This window comes from Microcebus murinus, chromosome 3 (genome assembly GCF_040939455.1).
Source record: "Microcebus murinus isolate Inina chromosome 3, M.murinus_Inina_mat1.0, whole genome shotgun sequence".
In the NCBI taxonomy this organism is placed as follows: domain Eukaryota; kingdom Metazoa; phylum Chordata; class Mammalia; order Primates; family Cheirogaleidae; genus Microcebus; species Microcebus murinus.
The window spans coordinates 30,942,709-30,955,424 of record NC_134106.1 but is presented as its reverse complement, the minus strand read 5'-3'; the positions used below and the strand labels follow the sequence as shown (position 1 = coordinate 30,955,424).

Genomic DNA, 12,716 nt, shown 5'->3' with positions numbered 1-12,716 from the left:
CAAGCAATCCTCCTGCCTCAGCCTCCCACCTTGCTTGGCCTTCCAAAGTGCTGGAATATAGGCTTGAGCCACTATGCTTAGCCTATGCTTTTTTTTTTTTTTTTAAAGGAAAAGATATTGCATGTTATCTGTAATTGAAATCAGTCAGATCTCTGTCAGATACAGTAAGGAGTACAGTATATTTTTGGTTTTTGGCTAAACCAAACAAAAAAACTGAAGTAATTAAACCTAGAAGTCTAGTTTTCTGTTTGATATCTTTGACAACTGGTATTTAATTATTTGAACTAAAGGAGATAGAAGCATAAGAATTAATAATACTTAATTTAGGAAACCTAACTGATGCTTATATAATAAACTAAGGATTTTGAACACTTCCTTCATTTAGAAAGTAGTAAAACCCCTTCTATGTTTCAGTTATACTCTGTGTTTGGTGTTCTATCAAGTTTTAGTTTCTTCAAGCAAGACACCATCTTTTTTCTGTATAATTTAGGTTGACTGGACTGAATTAAACTACCACATGTCATTTTGTATTTCTTTTCTTTTTTCTTTTTTTGGAGATCATCTGTGGTTGTTACATCTCTGGCTGAAAATTAAAGTATGGTGTTTAGGTCCCGTTGGTCAGTGATGTATCAAGAAGTGTATTTGCAAGTATTTTTTAAAAATGGGGAATGGGGGGGGGTTATGCATTCTTCCCAAGAAATTTTTCTTACCGATGGTAGATTGTAGGTGATACTGTCATAGTGTGTTGTAATTTTTAATGTTTTCCAGTAATGTCTGGAACATATGAACAGTTTCTCTTAGCTCTCATTTCCCCCTTTCTCAATGTGAAGTACCTAGTCATGAGAGTAGAAAGAAGGTTGGATATTAACATGAGCTAAAAGAATAGTACTTTTTAGCCTGGCTTCTGTTTATTTGCGGCCAGGGCTGGGGATATTTGTCATTACCCACTAAGTGATGCTGTCAAGAGCCCTCAAAGTTGTCTTTTTAAAAATATTGTTCTACGTTTTTTTCTCTAATCTTAGAAGGTGGAGCAATTGTGATTCCCTAGAGGCAAGCAGAAACCATAACTTCGTGTTTATATTATGACATTATAGCCCCTCAGGTTAGCTGACTTTAGGGTTTGCTTTAAATTATCATGAGGGAATTCTGTGTTTTAAAACTTGTTTTTTGGTCTTCTCTTATTTATTCAGCTTTTTGATAGTAGCAGACCTTGTTTTGGACAGCCACGTAAAGCCACTCAGTCACTTTCTCATTTGTAAAATGAGAGCTTTACTCATCTTGCCTATCTCACATGTGGTGGTTGTGTACAGTCAAAAATGAGATCTAAATGAGATATAATGCATATATGAAAGTGCTTTGTAAACTATAAATAACCAAAAAGATTAAGATATTTATTATTGTTTTATTCCTGACCTTTGAAGATGGTGTGCTTTCCTTACATAAGATATCTGGCTGATAGAGCTATGACATATTGAGCCTCTTGTTATTTATTCTTTCAACAAAAGTATATTGAAGAACAAGGCAGTAAGCCAAGTACTAATCATCTAAGTTAAACAACTCTCCTTCTCTCTTTGCTATTTGCAACCTGGCCCTGACAGTGAAAGGATCTGGAGCTATTTTCAAAAAGCTAAAGCCTGCATGGATAAGAATAGGTTGGTCATGCTGTCAGATCTTAAGTTTAAATCTAAAGTTTAATCACCTCAGTCATCAATTACTTTTTTACATACCCCTTTTGGAATTAGTCAGTAGCTGAGAATACCGTTTTAGGTTTGCCAGCCTTTATTGACTGTTTATATTCTTGACCTCCAAGTGATTTAGCTAGATTATCACTTATTTACTGTTAGAACAAATTGTTCTGTCTTTGGAGTGACCCTATTTACTCAGATATAAGTTATTTCTTAGAAGAGGTGATGTCTGTGGATGGCCAGTTTTCTCCTGTGGCAGCCTAGATTACCTTCTGAGGACTTGTCTGGTAATTGCTGGAAGAAGATCTCTTTCCTCTGAAGATATTTAGACCCTTTTCTATCAGCTCTGATCTGTGCAACTTGGAAAGCCGCCTAAAAATTCTGAAAGGGGCAAGAGTGCCACCTACTGTTACTTCTATTAGCTTCCACAGGCTGGTAAATTATTAAGATTGGTTGAGTATAAGGGAAAAGAGAACCACATTAGAGTCAGTGGTGGATGAGGCAGTCTCTGAATAACTATACTCTGATTGCACCAGGGACGAATTTATCTTTGTAGAACTATTGCTCTTTACAGTCACTGACTTAGAAAATGATGTGGAAATAATCTTCACTTTTTTTTTTAATGATCATAAAGTTAACTTTGAGAAGGAGAAAATGAAACTTACTACACAGTATACTTGTTTTTTTTTTATGTCTACCACTTCAGACCATGAATATGCATGTGTTCATGATTTTTTACATATTTTACCACCACTGCTTCCTCCTTAATGTTTTATCTTGACTGTTAGGAAAAAAGAGAAAATCCTTTTCATGTGCCACTGGTTGAGATAATGACTGATTCATTTGTGCTGAGGTACAAACTAACCTTCATTTCCACAAGTAAAGTTATATATAAGCTGGATATTCAAAATAAAACACTAATAAAAAACAAATTTTGTTTTAACAGGTATATAATCTATCTCAGAATATTCAAGAAGATGATCTTCAGCACTTGCAAGTATGTATGTCTCAAAGAAAATATGTCAAAGTATTGAACATTTAATTCTCATTTTCTTGTGAATTCACACTTAGAAGCCTATCATATCACTAAAAAGATTGAATATTATATCGGTTTAAACTGATGTATAATTTTATAATTGGAAGAAATTTCAGTATAAGCCCAGTGCATTAGAAAATTGAATACTTAGCTTTTAAATGATTTGAAAGGCTCTGACATATGGTGCTTTGATGTAGAATGGTTTACAAATGTCTTCTTCCAGTCTCTTTGGGGGCATTATTTTAAATAATTTGATTTAACAGTTATTTACAGAATATGGAAGACTTGCAATGGAAGAAATCTACCAGAAACCATTTCAGGTAAATAAATATTTTAACATTTATAAAAATTTGCTGATGAGAAGCTGTCAGGCCACCTCAGCTTGTAACTTTGGAGACAGCAGAATATGTGACAGCAAACTCATTTCTAGCAATAGATTCAGTGGAGTTGAAACTAACCTATGGTAATGTCATCACCAACTCATCAGTATAGGCTTAAACAGGATAGGAAATAGAACAAAATAATCCAAATTGATTCTTAATACTTAGATTAAGAGGATAATGTTTCTCTTAAGAGTTATTTAATTTCAAAACTTAAAGACAGTAGGGAATGTAAGATAGTCATATTGAATTTTTTTCATACATGATAAATAATTACAAAAATGTTCCAGGTGTCTTTTTTGTGATATATTGCACTTTGAAGATAGTCTTGTTATTCTTTATATTGGTTTCATATAAAAAAGTTTCAGATAGTTTATTTGTTAAAGCAAGTATAATTTATAATTTGTCATTATTACAGTTTGGTCAGCTGGAGTTACAGTAGGGAGAAATGACTCTACCATGTTTGCTTATCAGTGTGTGAGATCCTTCCTCTGTGACAGCATTGCTACTGATTGTTACTGCTGATGGGTTTACATTAATCCCATGGCCGGTCTGGTTGGTCTGGACGAAGTGATCACTTCTATGAAATAGTTGGACATGTTATGGCTTCATTTTGTGTTTATGGCTAAAATACACTCTACTTGGCCTATATCAGTTTTTCTGATCTGGGCTAATTTTGCCACCCAGGGGACATGTGCCAATGCCTAGAGACATTTTTGATTGTTCCAGTTTTGTGGGGGAGGTTAGAACCACTGGCATCAAATACCTAAAGGCCAGAAATGCCTTCAACATCCTAAAGTGCACGGGACAGCCACACATAAGTAAGAATTCTTTGGCCCCAAATGTCAGTAGTGCTGGAGTTGAGAAACCTAATCCTATATGAGTAAAACATTCTGTGAAATGGCCTTACTGACACTACTAAATCTATAATCAGTTTATAATTAGCCATCTAGAATTAGTTGGTCTTCTAGTTATACAACCTTCATTTAAAATTATGAGCTGTATGCCCTGATAGGCCTTTTTTGTTCATTTTTAAATCCTGTAAATTATGATTGGTGTGCTCTGATATGCCTGTTGTTCATTTAAATTCTGTATTATTGCTTGTGGCAACTCTGTTCTTATATACAGTGAAGTTCTCAAATGGTGGCATTTGCTTGTTGTAGGGGCTGGAAATGTTGGTTTTTTTTAAGTGGACTCTGATATAACCATGAGCAGTACTGATCATTTGGTTACTATAACTTTTGATAAGGATTGTTTTGGAAAGTAAGGAAGTCTTCAATTGTTAAAGTTGTGATTTTTCATAAGAGTTTTAAAAGAAATGATTTGTATTTTTTCTGTGTGTAGACATTAATGTTTTTGATTCGAGATTGGAGTTATCCTTATGAACATTCATATGGTTTGGAAGGTGGAAAACAATTTCTCGAAAAGAGATTGCAGGTAAGTCCCCAGCTTCTAGAGAGGAGAGCATGAGCAGCAATCCAGGAGAAGGGCTGGTCTGTCTAGACTCTTGCTTATAGTACCGCTTTCTCTGTGTCATTGGAATAAGGCATCCCAAAGTAGCCCAGGTGACTCTTTTGTACATAAGTGGTGAAAAGCAAATTGGTTGTACTCCTGCCTGAGAAGACAATGCCCTTGAATCAAAAGTTAAGGAACAAATATTTCTCTCCAGAGCCAGTTGCTTCCTCTGTAAATAAATACTCAAAGGATAAAAGTTTGAAGGAGACTTTTTGATTTACTTAGATTGCTTATGTGTCTCTTTCTGGGCCAACTGAACTTCTGAACATTTGAGGCAGGTCTGTGTATGCATTGAACACAGGTGGTGTGAGACCCCTTCAGAGGAATGCTATGTCACAGAGTGACAACATGTAGAGCTAGAAAAGGGATCTTAAACATCATCTAGTTCAGCCTTTTTTTCTTTTTCTTTTTTAATACACAATGAAACTGGGACACAGAAAAGTGACTTGCCTATGGTTTAAATAATCATTGATAACTGAGACTAGGACCCAAATATCCTGACTCCTATGCACCATACCACATCAAGGCATTTCTGGAAAATAACCTCACCTGCATGATCCTTTATACCCGCCCATGGAAATACTCAGGAAACCTGCAGGTCAGATACTTAACAGATTACCCATCTACTCACATACACAATTTATTCATCCCTTTATTCATAAGTAGGAGGGTATTCTCTTTTGGCTAATAAGATTTTGTCTATCTATAGGATGATGCATTTGGTTTCTCAACCACATTCAGAGATTTAGAGTATAGTATAATTTTTTTATTCCTAAAGTGAGATTTAAACCAATTCCTCCTTCTTGGATTATTTGCAAGGTATTTCCAGACCCTCCTGTCAGAAATAATTTCAATCATCAGAGTTTTCTCTGGTTCATACAGTCTAAACTCAGATTTATGTGCCTCAAAGACAAGAAGGTTTTCTAACTTCTTATTGATAAGTGATACATGATTCAGAAAATTGCTGAAATTGTGTGTAGCGTGATGAATTTGTTTAAAATGACCATAGACATGTAGCCAGCACCTACAAGCACCCACTGTCATAAACTAACCCCCAAAACTCTATACCACCATCCTGACTTTTAACGGGCTTTGCTTTTGTACTTTATGTGAATGGAATCGCATTCAGAATGTATTCTTTTGTCTAGCTTTTTTGCCTAATATTATGTTTCTGAGGTTAGTGCATATTGTTGCATATAGTTTAGTTCATTTATTCTCATTACTATACAGCATTTCATTGAATAAATGAACAGCAGTTTTTTCATATTACTGTTGGTGGAGATTTAGGTAGTTTCCAGATTTAATTATGAATAGTGCATGTTTTGTTAGAATGGTTTTTGAGAAGAGTCTTTAGGAGACTATGTGAGTTATGTTGGGATAAGTGAGTAATTATTCAGAATGTTTCTAAGTTTAAGATTTTCTTCCTGAAAATACACAGCAATCTCTCTTCTCAAATTCTGATAACTACCACAAATTATAAATAGAGCCCTGATATTCTAACAAATTTTCTAAGTTTCCTTGGATTGCACAGGAACTTTCTACCTTAGCTCTTATGTTGCTCCAGGGCTAATCTTTTTATTTATAGGCAAATTAGTACATTGCTGTTTTGTTTTGTTGCCATTATAAGTACTTTAAAGGTAAATTCTTAATTTATTTACTGATGTGTAAGTCACAACCACAATTTGTTATTCAGATAATAGATATAATGATTAATTATTACATATTTGTTGTTATTCTAGGCAGCTTACTTAGGAAAAAATCATCTTCTCCTCAATTTAAGAAAGTTTAAGAAAATGTGGGGTCTTAACAAAGTGGTTAGAAATGGGCCTTTAGAAATTTTTTGTATCATAAGCACCCCTCTGGAGTAGCATCTGGTTAACTGTTGCATGAATGTGAGTATGTGTATGTTTGCTTTTTAAAAATTTTTCTTTTCTCCTGTGTACAACGTCACCCTGTCTTCTTCTGCCCTTAGGTAAAACAAAATCAACATGAAGAGCTACAGAATGTAAGGAAGCACATTCACAATTGTTTCTCAAATCTTGGTTGCTTCCTTTTGCCACATCCGGGTCTTAAAGTTGCAACTAATCCTAGTTTTGATGGGAGATTGAAAGGTGGGAATTCCCATTCTTGCTAAAACGAGAACTTACTTTTTAGAGGCTGAAAGTTTTTTTTTAAATATATGACATCTTAAATTTCCTGTCTTACACTGGAGTACATTTGGATGCATTGTTAATGTTGCGATTGTAATGCTCTGTGTTGTCTCTCTGGCTTTCCATTTGTTTGTTTGTTTGTGGCATTTAGCGTATTGATTAAACTATTTGATGATGTATTTTGTTGCTCAGCACTGATGTCCCGACAGTTCTGAAGGCTGAGAACATTTCTTTACAATATTTAAACTTATTGCAGTCTGCTGAAAGGCCTTACTATTTTATTGATACAATCGGATTTTGGTCTCTGTTTCAGGGGTGGTGATATTTTTTTGTGTATATTTTAGGGTTATTTTGAGTGTGATAGTAGAAGGCTTGAGAATTGACAAAACTTTGGCTGGAAAAACAAAATTTAGTAGTAAAATTTAATACAATTTCATGAATTGTTTGCCTCTTTTGAAAAGGACATTTTAGTTAATACTTAATGTGGAATTTGTTTTGTTAGTCCACAAATTATTTTATTTATTATTTGAGCTAAAAGATTGGGGGATGAGAGAAAGGAGCTAGTAGATACAGTAGAAGGGATTATATTTTTTTCCTATGAGATATGGCGTGTTTGGATGAGTTTTTTAAATGAATCTACTTAAGTAATCAATATGTGTACTCTTATTTCATAAAACAGAATTTTATGAACTCTTACCAGTGGGGACTTCTAAAATTTTTTCTTTTTGACTAATATTCTGATCAATTTTGTGTCCACTAGATATTGATGAAGACTTTAAGCGAGAGCTTCGAAATCTGGTTCCATTGCTGCTTGCTCCTGAAAATTTGGTAGAAAAAGAAATAAGTGGATCTAAAGTCACTTGTAGAGATCTTGTAGAATACTTTAAGGTAGGTGAATGCTTTAAAATTAAATAGCTTTGTCTGAGATAGAAACATAGTTGACTTAAAACTCATCTGTACGTCTATATTATAAAGCAAAAAAATAATTTATTCTTTGAATTGGATGTGTCAGTATTTAAGCATCTTTAAAAGATTGTAGCAGACTACTTGTATTTTCTAGACAGTGATTTTGTTTGTTTACAGAATTATTCCACTTTTTCTCCATCTCTGATATGAAGAGAAGAGCCATTTATTATGTTGTAATACCACTCTGTTATTTGTGAATGATTATAGGAATTGGGAACATAATTCTGCATCCCGAGTTCTCATAGAAGCATTCTGTCAGAGTTCTGAGGATTTGATAAGAGCAGCTGAAAGTCTTTATACTGGTTTCTGAGAACAAGTAAATTATTCATAGTTTTTTTCTCTACTCTTCTGTAGTCTTTACAGCTTGTCTGCCAGAATAAGACCATTGGAGAAAGTTGTATTATTCATAGTAGGTAGTTATAGATAAGTGGAAGTGAAGATACAGTTAACTAAGAGTATATTTTTGTTTATTTATTGGGCACTTCAAGGTCACTGTCATCTTTGTTAAATTAATTTAAGTCAAGTGGAAGGTTGAAAGACTCCTGTATTGACTTCTAAAAACTCCCATCCTTCTTACTCTTAAGCCAAAAATTAGGTAATTTTTTTTTCTTGAGCTGAAATATAATTTAAACTGGTCAAAGTAAAATAATGGGTTCAAATGTTTTTTTAACATGTATATTTGAAACACTATGGGAGAATTATGGATTTCTTTGCATAAAGTGGATGGTATTTTATAACTTTAAATATGAGATATAACTTTTATGTAAGTTGGAATTTAGAAACATTTCTCTAGGATATTATTTAGCAACTTGTATTTAATAATGAGAATAGGAGGCCGGGTGTGGTGGCTCACGCCTGTAATCCTAGCACTCTGGGAGGCCGAGGCGGGCAGATTGCTTGAGGTCAGGAGTTCGAAACCACCCTGAGCAAGAGCGAGATTCCACCTCTACTATAAATAGAAAGAAATTAATTGGCCAACTAATATATATAGAAAAAATTAGCCGGGCATGGTGGCGCATGCCTGTAGTCCCAGCTACTCGGGAGGCTGAGGCAGAAGGATTGCTTGAGCCCAGGAGTTTGAGGTTGCTGTGAGATAGGCTGACGCCATGGCACTCACTCTAGCCTGGGCAACAAAGCGAGACTCTGTCTCAAAAAAAAAAAAAAATAATGAGAATAGGGTTAACTTTGTTGGAATGAGAGTATATGATTTTTAAAGCCTAGAATTCCCTTTTAATGTGAATTATTTTTATATTTTAATGATTTTTTTCTTTGGGAATACAGAGCCAAATTGCATAACCTACCAATATAATCTCTCTTTTTAGGCTTACATTAAAATTTATCAAGGAGAGGAACTTCCACATCCAAAGTCCATGCTTCAGGTAGAGAAAGAGAGAGTGTATGCTATATGTTGTACATATACTTTTTTATGTGGGAGAATAAAAATTTTGCTTTAGAGAGAAATGCTGGAAAAGGGGGAGGGGATGCTTTTTTGCATGCAAATAAATTTTATATATTTAAGGCAATACATGTCATATGTCTTTAAGTTTTATATGTTTTTTTGGGGGGAGGGGTAACTGCAGATTGTAGGCTTTGCAAATATATAGGCCACCAGAAATAAGAGTCCTTGGTACCATCTCCATAGATGCTTAATGTGTAGGAAAATTTCTGTTGTAGAAGATGGCTTAATGTGGGTCTCTCTGAACTGAGCTGCTTCTGTTCACTGAGTTGTTGACACTGCACATCGTTTGAAATAGGCTTATTTTTATTTGGTATTAATGATTTAGAGCTGCCTCTTGTGAATATAGACTTTTTTCTCGTCTTCTTTTTTTTTTTTTTAGGTGGTGGTCTTTGGGACTGTGTTATTTTAACCCATTCATATTTTTAAAAATTTACTACTTTGGGCAGTTTCTCAGTTTTATAGTAGATTAAATGTTATCTTCTAATAAAACTCTTACAATAAGCAGTTTTGTGGGTTTGAAAGTGTTTTTTGTGTAATACTGATTATGAGAGAAAGAAACCATGTAGGTCATTGTGGATTCCTGACATCTGGAGACTCAGCATATTTTAGGGTTGTATCTATTTATTTCTGTCCATTTCCTGAGCATATGTGATCTTTTCTACAAACACATTTTTTAACATCAACTTAAGCAAAGCAAAATTAGGTAGGCAGTCCTATTAGAAGCATTTACTGTATCCTTTTTATACCAATGTTCCCTTCCATAGGAAAGGAAAACTGAAAGTTGGTATTTTCTCTGGTTCATTTTTCAGACTTGTTCATTATACATAATTTATTGTGTTGATCTAAATTTATAGAGTCATAGGGTATTTTTTACATAATAATGGTACATTTAATTTTATTTTTTAAGGCAACAGCTGAAGCTAATAATCTTGCTGCAGTAGCAGGAGCAAGAGATATCTATTGCAAAAGTATGGAACAGGTTTGTAACTAAAATTTAACTTTGATGCCAGAGTGGGATAAAAGATTTTTATATTTAAAATAGTTGAGCTAATTTGTGCCACTTATATATTGACATGTTATGTCATTCTCTAATTCTCCATTATGATCTCTGCTGGAAATAAACTGTAAGAAAATAATTCACATCATTAGAGTTTAGAATTTGAGTGGTAAGTTATTACATACATTCTACTGACATTTTCTGACACATGATTCAGAGTGCTGTTATTAGTAGCCTTTGATGGAAGTAACATTAGCTTAAGGCCAATAGCAGTTTCTGCAGTAAGCTTGCTCAAACATTAGAATACCTTTTTAGTGTGATACCATTTACGCACTCTCTTGCCAGCAGTCTTTTGTACTGTTATGGTGTATTAGTGGGTCAAATGAAGGCAAGTACAGAGTGCGGCATAACTTTTTTTATTTTCAGTTTTATTGAGATTAGTCATATTTGGAATTATTTTGCTTGAGTCGGTTCAATGTACAAAAAATTAATAGGTTATAATCTCTGGTGAGATAATACAAATGAGTTTAAAACTAAACCATGTAAATGGTTTGACTTTCTGAGACTAAAAACTATGAGCAAGAAACTTATTTCAGGTGTCAATTATTTCTAGCATGTAATCTGTCCTATGTAATTCTGTCTGTACAGGTATGTGGTGGGGACAAGCCTTACATTGCACCTTCGGATCTGGAGCGAAAACACCTGGATCTCAAGGAAGTGGCAATTAAACAGTTCCGTTCTGTGAAAAAAATGGGTGGAGATGAATTCTGCCGTCGTTATCAGGACCAGCTTGAAGCTGAAATTGAAGAAACCTATGCAAATTTTATAAAGCACAATGATGGCAAAAATATCTTCTATGCTGCTCGTACCCCTGCCACACTGTTTGCAGTCATGTTTGCTATGTATATAATCTCAGGACTGACTGGCTTCATTGGCCTAAACTCTATAGCCGTCTTGTGTAACCTTGTCATGGGGTTAGCACTGACATCTCTTTGTACTTGGGCATATGTCAAATACTCTGGGGAGTTCAGAGAAATTGGAACAATGATTGATCAGATTGCTGAAACACTATGGGAACAGGTTGGTATCTATCTTTTGGTTTCTCGGTGACTAATCTCATTTTCCTTGTGATCTCCTCCCATCCCCTCACAGTATTTTCACAACTACTTTTCCTTTGTGTAAGGACTGCCAAAAGGATGTTTTCTGTTTTGTTTGGATGTTAGAATATGTATAATTGAAAAGTTGTTTTTTTAAAAAAAGTCATAATGTGCTTTGGTTAGCTTAAATCTGTAATATCCTCTGGATAGATTCTTAGTCGTAGGCCCATGATTATACCAAAGGGCAGGGCCAGAGTCTCTAGTAATTTTTTTTCTTTTAGAAAAGAAAATATAATCAGGGAATGATTTTGAAGGTAAGGAAAAGAAGTTTGGAAATGCAGTGCTTTTGGAAAGCAAAAGAAGTTTCTTATTAATATTGGCTAGAGGTGAAATAGGAGAAATATTGGATGGTAGACAGATCTTTGTTGCCTTCCATGAAGATAGTGGTGATTTCTTGATGTACTGCCAACAACAATTCTACAGAGATTTCTTACCAAAGAAATTTGACCTCTCTGTATCATGGAAATACTAATGAACAGAGCAAAGCATCATGAGCAAAGAACCAACTCCCATCATGATCTTTTACCTCAAACCAGAATTGAAAGTCAAGCTATGAACTCTTGCCCAGCAAGTATCTACTAAGGAAAGACATTCTATATATCTGCCATCTGTGTAATAGAATTATCTACATGTCCACTTAAGGATGTCATTAAAATGATCATCGTGAAATACTTGAATATCATGTCAACACCAGAATGGAAGCTGCAGTTGGTACTAATGAACAATGTAATAGGCATTTTCAGATGCCATTTCTAGGCTGATGAAGTATTGAGCTTATTTGAAGATTTAGGATAAGCAGGTCCATGTTTATTTTGTCTTTAAAGACTGAAGAAGTAGACATTTTTTGAACAAAGTTGATTGGATGTTGACTTCTCTTGTAATAATGTCGTCATCATTTTATAAAGTGACCCAGTATATTAATTTGGATTTTGTATTTATTCTTTAGAGAAATGCTCTATTCAGATCTGAGTTGGAAGTTTGTGTTGGAATATTTGTTAAATTTTTATTTCTTAAAAAATCTCACTACTTCATGTTTCTTTGATATCATCTAATAGAAGATGGATTAACCTCACCTTTTAAAAAAATGACTAAAATTTTGGACCATTATTTTTTACAACATAATTTTCTATAATTATATAATGTTTTCTTTTGGGAAATATTCATTTCCTGTGCAGCATTGATTCTAGGATTTTAGAGGTACCATTATTACAAAACAATTAAATGGAAGAATCTAAAGTGTGTAAAATTATTTTCAGAATAGTTGAGGTAAGCTGATCACTAGTCAGAGAAGATCTGTGCTGTGTCAACAAACCTTGTCTAAATTTCTTTGCATTTCTCTTTTCTTTTGCTTCAGAGGAGTCCCAGGAAGGT

At 34.2% G+C, this 12,716-nt stretch overlaps 1 protein-coding gene across 4 annotated transcripts in view; it reads left to right on the top strand.

Annotated features, from left to right (window-relative positions):
• The window catches only part of ATL2 (atlastin GTPase 2), a 61,064-nt gene that overhangs the window by 45,961 nt on the left and 2,387 nt on the right, over window positions 1-12,716 (top strand). For 2 of the 4 annotated variants that reach the window (XM_012788461.3, XM_012788464.3), the window contains exons 5-13: window positions 2,632-2,682; window positions 2,985-3,041; window positions 4,446-4,538; window positions 6,589-6,727; window positions 7,527-7,654; window positions 9,055-9,111; window positions 10,099-10,170; window positions 10,837-11,268; window positions 12,700-12,714. In XM_012788461.3, the coding sequence (XP_012643915.1) occupies window positions 2,632-2,682; window positions 2,985-3,041; window positions 4,446-4,538; window positions 6,589-6,727; window positions 7,527-7,654; window positions 9,055-9,111; window positions 10,099-10,170; window positions 10,837-11,268; window positions 12,700-12,714 (1,044 nt within the window). The remainder of the gene's footprint in view (window positions 1-2,631; window positions 2,683-2,984; window positions 3,042-4,445; window positions 4,539-6,588; window positions 6,728-7,526; window positions 7,655-9,054; window positions 9,112-10,098; window positions 10,171-10,836; window positions 11,269-12,699; window positions 12,715-12,716) is intronic. The other 2 variants (XM_012788462.3, XM_012788463.3) reach the window with 1 other exon arrangement.